Raw genomic sequence first — 10,615 nt, forward strand, 5'->3', positions numbered from 1 at the left:
CCAAACTTCATTTAAGTTTAGTTTATAAAATTCATCAACTCCAACTCTTAACATAATTTATACAAAACTAGCTACTATAGACACGTGGTTTTTCGCGCCAAAATTGTGAGGGAATTTGCGGGAATAACAAATACCATGTGATGTGTATTGAACCAGTATTATTTTATTTAAAATGAATCAACTTTTCTGCAAATAGATTGGAAGTCAAATGTCTCCGCTACACTGAATACACCCATTGTTGTAAATCCATCTGAAACACACCACCCCCTTTAAAGAATCTAGTGACATCATTGACTTTCAAGGTCGAGCCAACCATACGTTCAAAAAAGCTTTCCTTATACACTAACTAAAACAGAATTCTGAAAATAAAATCCATACACACGTTAGAAAATCATAAAAGTTGCTTAAACTAAAACAAAATGTTAAAAAAATCCATCAATTTTTATTAATTATTTCAAATGTTCAAATTCTGTACAGAAAAAAATTTCTACACACTTGTTTACAACAATTTCGTAATACTGATAAAATTACTTTGCTGTTGTCCAATCAAAATCGTCGACCGACTTATTCAATTATCTGATAGCTCCTCCTCCTTTACTGTAAATAATTACTTCAGTAAGCCCCGCCTCCTTTGGGATATATACGCATCGAAACCGCATGTTCAACAGTTGTGTCAAAGTAATCATACCTAGTGGATAAACCTACAATTAACAGTATTATTAATATTATTCAAAAGGACATTATGTCTAGTGCTCAAATATCTGCATTTTATGATGTTGGTGATGTTCTTCAACAGGTAAGCAACAATATTTAAAACTTTGAAAGTTTAATAATTTAAACTGATGAAGTGATGAAAAGTATCACGATTTATTGATGTTATTCTTGGATAGTATGTATTTAAAAAGTTGTGTAAATAAATGTCAATATTATTGGAATTATTTTATCTTAAAATTATAATATCTTTACTAAGAATCAATTCTCGATTTGAATTATGGTTTATCAATATTGCAAACATGTTGACAAAGTTTATTTCAACGTTTGAAACCGAAATCAATTTCGTAGTCTTTTAATTTCAAATAGTGTTATAATGTTATTGTAGTAAATTCGAACTTCGAACGCTGTTGTTATGCTATTTTTGTTTGCGTATGCAAATGAATATGTCAGATTAACATTTAAAACATTATCCCCGTTGATTTACTTAAGTATTTCATTTAAAAAAGGATTTATTATAGATTTTTTTATATCGGTCTTTTCAATACGCTATTATCTGGTCATTTAATATCCCGTCAAATCGCCTTACACACAAGTACACTTTAATCTCTCGTGTATTATCAACCACCTTGCAGATAAGACACCTTGTTTCAAGATGAAATAAGCAAGCACATGTTATAGCCTTGTTTTATTTATAATTGTAGAATCGCAGAAACCAACAGATGAAACAGTTCAATGAAAGAAGGGCTACAATTGGTGCTATGGTGTCTAGAAATGTAAATACACATGGTATGCCTTCAAATTCGTTCATTACAATTACACAACAGAATGGTGTTTCAACAGATCTTAATCAGAATGAGAATTTACATCGCAAGTTGGATAGGAGTATAAGTGAACCGATCGGTGACCGAGCTTTGAACAGTTTGAGTATTCAGAGGAATAATGTTAACTCGAGCCGTTACAAAACAGAATTGTGCCGACCTTTCGAGGAAAGTGGTCATTGTAAATATGGGGATAAGTGTCAATTTGCTCACGGTGGACATGAACTTCGTACATTGAATCGTCATCCCAAGTACAAAACAGAACTTTGCCGTACATTCCATACAATTGGATTTTGTCCGTATGGACCTAGGTGTCATTTCGTTCACAACGAAGATGACCAGAAGTTGGCCGAGATGGTCAAGAATCATGAAGCCATGTTGGCAGCACGTCGCAATCCATCTTCATCCTCAGCATCAACAAACAATTCCGCAAGAAGACCTTCAAATATTTCATTCGCAGGATCTGATTACAGCCCTCCGTCCAGTGACAGTCCGAGTCTTAGTCCGGCTTCCAGTGACGACTTCAGCCGTCTTTCATCTTGTTCAAGTAGTATGTCTGGAAATTCATCTACTTCCAGCAGCCCTGTGTTCAATTATTCCGCTGATCTTCAGACAATTGCTTCATTGCTTCAGCCTTTGAATGTTCAAACTCAAATGAACAATGTAAATAACTCTTCAATTGACTCTTTGAGCCAGCAGCTTAATGCAATTTTGAACTTGTCGTATCAACAACGCAATATGAACAACAACCACAACGTGTTCGGGGATTCATGGGACGTGACACCAGCACCCCCTTCCCCTCCAGATAGTATCTCAGGCGATAGTGTGGGCAGTGCTAGCAGCTTAAGTAGTAGTGGCAGCTTTTCCTCATCTCAAAACACTTACGGGTCTCCATTAGACATTAGCAAGCAGTTGCAGATTCGACTTCCAATATTTAACACGCTTTCCCAGGACGATTAATTTTTATGTTTTGTTCCGTGTAATTTATATTTATTATTTAATTTATTATTTGACAATTTGACATTGATTTACGCGTTTGGTAAATTAATGCCACTTTAAAAGTGGAGTTTTTTACTTGACTATTTGCGGGACCTCGTAAAACAACTTTCATTTTTTGTGCCACTGAAAGTGGGATGTTCTTTAATTAGGTTTGTCCTTCATGTTGATAGGGCATTTTTAAAGTTATTAATTCCAGTTCTTGTTGAGTATAATAGTATTATGTTTTTATACAACCCAAGAAACGGGTTTTTATACAAATGTGCTAGCTATTGAAAGAAAGTCCGCATTTCGTCCAATTAACTTTGCATTTTGGATGTAAATTTTTCATTTAGATGTTAATATTTGTTATTTATGAAACTATGCATTTTTCATACTGACCAATAATTTTTGGCGTTCACGCTATAATAGTAAAATTGAATATATTTTTGTTTTATACAAGTTATGAAATCACCAAAGATGTCGTTATTATTAAACTTTTCACCTTTTCCATGAGATCCATCTTGTTTATAATTCATATCATTTTGTATTTATATGGCAAGAGAGCCAATGTTTGAAAACATTAAAAATGTTATTTATACCTGAATATTTTTTTTATTTTCATTCACTTCTCTCCAGCATTCCCACGCTTTGAAGAAAAGGCATGCAGGTCAACAGGAAATAAAAATTACATTGTAATAACATTGATAACGACCCATTCATAATTGACATCAATTTTGTTACATTGTAATTCTCTCAGACCCCGTCACAGTTCAATGGTTTCGATGCACCTGTTCGTAAATCTTGTGGTTTTAACAAAAGGTTCTATGGATTGATTTCTTGTGTCAATATTGGTTTTATGTTCTGGCATTTTTACTTGCACAAATAAATTATAAACGAGATCTTTTTGTCCCAGGTGACGGATTTATTTTTTATTGTTTTGTTTTCTGCTGGGATTTTGGTTGACGATTTTGTTGTTTTCAAAAACGACAAAAATAATGTGTCTGGGTTTTAATTGGTGAATGTCAAGGTTGGAAATTTTTCATTTTGAATGGGTTTTTGTTGGATCAAACTTCATTCCTTTAAACGACAGGATTTCCACATTGACCAAATTCAAACTAAATGCATTGTCAATTGAATTTGGTGATTTGTGTAGCGTATCATAACTTCAACAAATGAGTGAAACGGAAAAGTCTCGCAAAAATGAAACAAACAGAAGTCCGAGTTGTAACATATCATTTTAAAAATTCGATGAACTAGCATTTCCAGAGAAAAACCGTGTTTACAAATTACCGAAATAAATGAGAGTTATAAGTTACAATTTTCTCTGAAATTGCTATTTAATGGAATCTTTAAAAAGTGTACATGACTATGTTCCCGGTGTGATTAATGAGTAGCGATATGTGTATTTGTCATATACAATGTATCATTTGGATTCATATTTGGTTTGAAAGGTCCAAAAGGGAAAATGCACTTTACTTCACCCTATACAGAAGTACTCGGAAAAACATGACATTTAAAAAATCAATGTACAAATGATGCACAATACACGGACCATTTAGACCAGACCAAAACATTTAAAACATCGTCGTATAATTGAATCACATTACATGTATATATTATGTGTATTATGCACACACTTGAAAAAAACTTTTGTTGAAAAACATGGTTGATAGTAAGCGGAGTTGAATAGTTCAGTTGGGACAGAATTCACAATATTCGTTGTGTCGGGTCTTTGATTAATTAATAATCTGATATGGTCTTATCACTCATCTTCAAAGTTATCAAATTATCAACGAACTATGGCCACATTGTCATATAATGGCCGTGTTGTGCACTAAACATAAACAACTGTTTCAACAGTTTGACATTTAAATAGGATGCAGCTCGATGTTTGACAAAAAAAGAACAAATCTTCTTCCAATGCTATCCAAATAAACGTTCGAATTTTCAACTATTGATAAAGTTGCAATTTCGTCGTCAATTGGTTTCTGGTGATAAACCTATACACAACATACGTTCAAACTACAAATTAAAATAGGTCCGAACTGAAGCACACCGAGAAAAGTATTTTGCTCTGGCTAGGGAGAGAAACATGTATTTAAACGACAGTTTATGAAAAAAATGACCGTTATCGACCTTCTGATTTAAAGCAGTTTCTGAATGAACAAATGACCAACATATTGCGTCTGGATTGGTTTCTTCAACCTCTAAAAGACCAAAACCTAGTAATATTTAAAAAAAAAAATGTTTGGGACTATTGCACATACCATGTTCAATGTTGTGTCGCAGTGCAACTCATTTAAATTGTCGCTTAAATCAAAATGAGATTTATGACATCGATTTACAAAGTTGAAGAGATACCATAAAAAGGGGGGGAATCGCTCGCTTCTGTTGCTATGCATACTAAATTTTTAAATTCATTTTTACTTTTGTACACTAAGATAAGATATATTTTATTTCAAATCACACTATTGTTATATAAATCGAGTTAATAATACATGTAGTCACATATCAAAACATCTATGTTTAGTGATTATTGACCATGCCCCAGAAGCAGCATCACATCCTTTATAGAAAAAAAAACTATAAGTATCTTGCTTGAGATGCGAACAAATCAATTATTATCCATCATTAGAGTCTAAACTTTATCTTTTCAAAGTGCATGCACTAATGTCAAATGCAGGAATACGGAAATAAGAAAAAAAACAACTTGTAAATGAATTCTGCATTATACATTCTTGACCTTAAAGTTGAACCCGGAATAACCACGAAAAGTGTCAACAAAAATGCATATGGGTCATAAAAAAGTTCATCTGTAAAGATTAATGTCTACGGTAAAAAATGGACGTAGTACTTATATACATAATAACCCTGGATTAAACTATGACATATGTATATATGCAAGAAACCCGTTTTTACGCAAACAATCTCTCGTAAATTTGATTTATTTTCAATCTGAAGTTTATATATTTGTATGTGTTTACATGTTTTCTCTCTACCTACGGCTAGTGATGTGTATTGGAATCCATCCATCACTTCACGGTAGGAAATGTCATCCTGCAATACACAACTGGACTATGTGTGACGTAAAGCGACAGTCGTTCGTCATCTTGCTTCATAAAACTTACATAGGTGCCATCATAGTCGCCTGCCTGACCGCGACCTTAAGTACAAATAAATATATGACTATAATTGTATATTTGTTTATATACTATGTATGTAGATGAATACCTTGGTATGTGACCTTATGGGGTAACGATACAATGCAATGAAATATGCATATTTTACTTATATTATGTACCATTGATAGAAGTACTAGTGTCGTTCATGTTGAAATGTCTGACTTTCATTGTTTATTTCTTCATGTGTCAAGCTGCTATGTATGAATATAACATAGAAAAAAACTATTACAACTAAACAATAATACTATATACTTTTATTGTTGAAAACACGAAAACAAAAAACAAACAAACTAGTGACAAACAAAATTCATTCTGCACGAAAAATACATTTTCAACAAAATAACAACATAAAAACGTAAAATCTGCCAATTATTCACACGATTCTGGTTGTTATTTTATTCAGCGTTAATGACATATCCTAAATTTGAAAAGCGGCTGGATCTGTGTCTGTCCAAGTTCACAAAAAATAAGCTTTGAAGAATCATAGTTGATAAAATAGCTTTTGTTTCATAGCCTTGCAATCTTCCAATCCCTTTTTATCTCACAACCATCATTCCTTTCGCCAAAAACTCCTTGCCTCTAAACCATTCAAAACTTTCGTTCTCAAAATGACTCTCTATTCCGAAAAAAAAATGTTCTCAAAACCCCTCTTTATGACGCAACCTTTAGTTCTAAAAACGACTTCTTGCCACACATGCAACCTTTCGCATCATAACTTCTTGTCCCATTTCTCTTCTCACCGAAAACCCTCCACGACGATCACTATATTACAACCAAACCCCTCCTTCCCACTCAACCCTTTGCTCATAAAAAATCCCTTCTTTACTCACAACCTTTAAAACCCATACACCTCCTTGACCAACAATCTTTTGTTTGAAAATACCTTCTCGACTTATAACCTTTCGCCTCTCAAACCATTTCTTACCTCACCTATTTTCCTATACCCAAAGCGCGAACTATCTTTCCCTTTGCACATTGCGATATATGGGGGGGGGGGGGGGGTCAAAAAATTATACATGAAATAGTTATTACGAAGAATCTCTACGTATCAACACTCCCTAACTAAATAAAAAACCATGCACCTGCACAGTTGTGAATGGTTCACGTATGACATGAAAATAGTGCTAATAAGTTTACCCTTTTGAATCTTCGTCGAAGATGACCCAAGTCAGGCGTTTGTTGGACGCGATTCAAAACGGGAATAAGGTCAAAAACGTTTTTCTTGAAGGACTTCAATGATGACATTAGTTAAGAATATAATTTACTTCTTTGGTGCACGTCGGGTACGGCCTACTGGCCTTTTACGACCAGCTCTGAATTAATCTCGGAGTTATGGTTATTGTTTGTTTTATGTATTAGTTATCTGTGTATTGTGTCATGGATTGCAGCTTTTGTTTTGTTTTGTTTATGGTGTTGTCTCACTCGGTCTTTGTCGACTGATGGTAGCCGGTTTCCCCTTTCACCTCTTTTGGTATATTTGTGTTTTATGTATGTGTTTCAAAAAGAACTAATAGCCATTTAAGTTAACTTTAAACTTGACTACGTTCCAACTTGAAAACTGTAACTTGTTTGACTGGCGGCCGGTCAGATAAAATTAACGGTCAAGAAATCTAGTTGCCGAGGGTAAACATAAAAAATGTCAACCATCAAAACATATTGTTTACGCTATGGTGAATGCACGACAATAAGATATGCAAATGAGATGTCATCTTTGTTAATTTATGACTAGTCTTGTCAGTGTAATAAAGTTTGCTGAACAAGGGATTTTGGCCAGTGTATTTATACATGTCACGGAGGCAAACATGCTTAATTTTCAATAAAATTTAGCGATGTGATACATGTATATATCACGGCAAACACAGAACCTAACCGACAATACATATACTAGTATAAACAGGAGCGTACTGTATACACGTGATCTATACATCATAAAGTTATCAATGCGATTTGAGGTCTGTTCGATTACAACGTGATGTAACGAGGTGGTGTTCCTTCTTACTAATTACAATGGGTCATTGAAAAAAAAATGAAACGGTTAAATATGCTTTTCTATTTTCTCAGAAACAGGGTAAACTTTCAGGAAAAAGATTTCCAATCGGTTTGGATCTCAAAGCATCTCTATTCAGCAGATATAATCACTTACAATTTTAAGACATGTTCTAGAACCCACATTGATGGATCCAATGAAAGGGGAAGATGTTCCGGGTGTAAAATCAAACCTTTTCCATTTTTTTTTAATTCAGTATGTCAAAGTTTCATTGTGTATCAGTCTTTTGAACGCCTTTTCAAAATGGCTGGATTCACGGTGCTTAAGTCCATCGAGCACCACACCACTGGCACAGTATTCCAGAATTTGAGAAATTAAAGGTCGGAAAAGGTCGGAACTGTTCAGCCTTTTGATATACCGACTAAAACATAGAAAAAAAAAAAATCTACTTCAAATTACATTTTCGAAAGTATGTCGTACATGTTTGTTTTGAATAATTGTAAGAAAATTGACAAGATAAAATTCCACATTGTCAGATTGAGTAATAATATGATGTGATACATATCCAAGTTGTAATGTTGTTCTTTAATCAACACTTTATCGTCCCCAAAGGCAGTTTTATTTAACGATATTTCGCTTGTCATACTTTAACGAACAATCCGCAAAGAAACTGTACGTTTTATTTAATTCAAATATGATTAAACATTTTTCCAAAACTTCTCTAGAAAAATAATAATATTAGATCTTTCTATGGAATTGAAAAATAGACAAACAAGTACTTAATGATACATCAGCTAAGACTAAGGTACATTTAGTTAAAATATTCTATTTCCCTAGGCATAAAGATGACAAATAAATGCTTATTGTCTCGAAAAAGATGATCGTACTTTTTGAACTGAGAATTCCCTAACATTACACATAAACAGTTATATTCATTCCAAGTCAATCACAGGCGCTATTTTGTGGAGTAAAAACAATCGGCCGGTTGTTGTTTGTTGTTGTTGTTTTTTTTTTTTTTGGGGGGGGGGGGGGGGGTTCGCTTCAATACTTAGTGTCATTGACTTCTAACTCAGTTGTTGGTTAAAAAACATGTCTGATACATTCTACGTCAATTGGTGTCTATAGTTGAAAGATGTCTCATTGGTAATCATACCATACCTCTCATTGTCATACTACCGTGACACATTTCTTGAACTAGTATTATGATATATGAGTGAGAATTATACTACCAAGCGCAAGTTCCAGTTTCATCATTTGAATCATATTATTATGTTTTCAAACAGAAGAAATGTTTGTAAATAAGAAAGATTCACAAACGTTTTCTTGTGATCACACACGGTAGCTATAATATCAGGCATACCCATATCAAGTTAGGTGAGGATTCGAAAAGAAAAAAGAAACAACAACACAGATTTTGCCGGGTAAAATCACAGCCTTAGTATATGATCTTTCAACTCCTTATTCCCAAGAGGACCTCAAACCCCCTCCCCACCTTTTACATCATATCCTGGATCAGCGTCTGATGTCTCAGATATACAGTCGGAAATGGCACAAAGAGTGAACATTAACAGGTAACACCACAGGATTAATATTCAAGGTTCTCTCGCCACACCTCTCCTTTACATTTCTTCCGACACCATTCACTTCGTTTTCTCGGGCTCTTACAAATTGCTCGAAGCCTTCAAAATTTCATACCTCTCCCTTCCCAGGTGCTAATTAACTGTTATAGCATTAGAGACACCGCTAACCGTTAGATTAAAGAACTTGTGAAAATAGTGAAGTAACTTTACAATCAAATTATTTCATTGATAAACGATTAGTTTGGAAGAAAAGAAAAGCTCTGTGAATGTTTTATTGATTTATTACAAATAATGATGATTTCATAAATGAGCGGAAACATCAGAAAGTTTAAAGAAACAGTTTGGTGTAAAATACAAGTAGAACGGTGAATAGTTGCTATAAAACACGTATATACACAGAGAGCAAAGGAAGAGAACCATCAATACAAGAAGCGTAACGCGGATCTTGTAAAATATGTATGATTACATTGTATATGATTATCAGTCCTATTAATTTAAGGAAATCTGACTACTTAATCCCAATAGTTTTGGCGATAAGTTTATTGCTTGTTTTTTTCAGTTATTTTGCTGTATTTTGTAGATTGATTCCTATACACTCATAGACTAACCTTACTTATAAAGTTCTCGGTGTTGGGATGAAACATACAAACCTTTCATCTTTAGACCAATTAAAGTTATGTGTTTTATAGCGAGGTTTTAAATTGTAACATTTTCTATACAAATCATTGTTTATTATGATTTTAAAAAGATCTAGTATCAGATATATTCACCGAGGATAATGAAAATATTTTTGTACGAGAAATAATCGGTGATATCAAACGTTACGAATGACCATGGCCAAACTATAATGTCATATAAATTGTAATCTGGCCAAAATAATTCATTTTACAGTGCTATTGACCTTGATAGTTTACCTGAATAAGTATCTATCTATATACAATAAGGTACATTCCGTGTATTTACTTCATATATATATAATATACATATACTTAATGTACAGGTATATTTATATATATGATGGATTTTTGCTGACACAGCGAAATGGCTAAAGGGGTAAAAAAAAAAGATCCATTTGTTTCACATTTTATGGCTTATAACAAGTTATAAGTTATGGAAAATCTTGAATTTCTGAATAACAGAATTGTTATTACATTTCTCGTTAAGTTAAACGAATGAAAGGAAATGTACAATGGTCAAAGCACACCTGATCATTCTAAGCAACGTGACCTAGCATAAGAGAATTATACGGATGTTAATTAAAATTGTATGACATAGTGTAGTACGGAGTTTGTGGTGAGTTTATAATCTGGGGTAAATTTACAATACAGAACATCAATTCTATAAAAACTTGTCAGA

The 10,615-nt window shown here is 33.4% G+C and overlaps 1 protein-coding gene across 1 annotated transcript; it reads left to right on the top strand.

Moving 5' to 3' along the window:
• The first annotated feature begins 625 nt into the window (after window positions 1–625).
• Window positions 626–3,114, top strand: LOC134709958 (mRNA decay activator protein ZFP36L2-A-like). Its single transcript, XM_063570083.1, has 2 exons — window positions 626–796; window positions 1,416–3,114. The coding sequence occupies exons 1-2, from the start codon at window positions 743–745 to the stop codon at window positions 2,490–2,492; spliced, it is 1,131 nt and encodes a 376-aa protein (XP_063426153.1). The 5' UTR covers window positions 626–742; the 3' UTR covers window positions 2,493–3,114.
• Window positions 3,115–10,615: the final 7,501 nt, after the last annotated feature.

The sequence above is a fragment of the Mytilus trossulus genome, chromosome 3 (assembly GCF_036588685.1).
Source record: "Mytilus trossulus isolate FHL-02 chromosome 3, PNRI_Mtr1.1.1.hap1, whole genome shotgun sequence".
NCBI lineage: Eukaryota > Metazoa > Mollusca > Bivalvia > Mytilida > Mytilidae > Mytilus > Mytilus trossulus.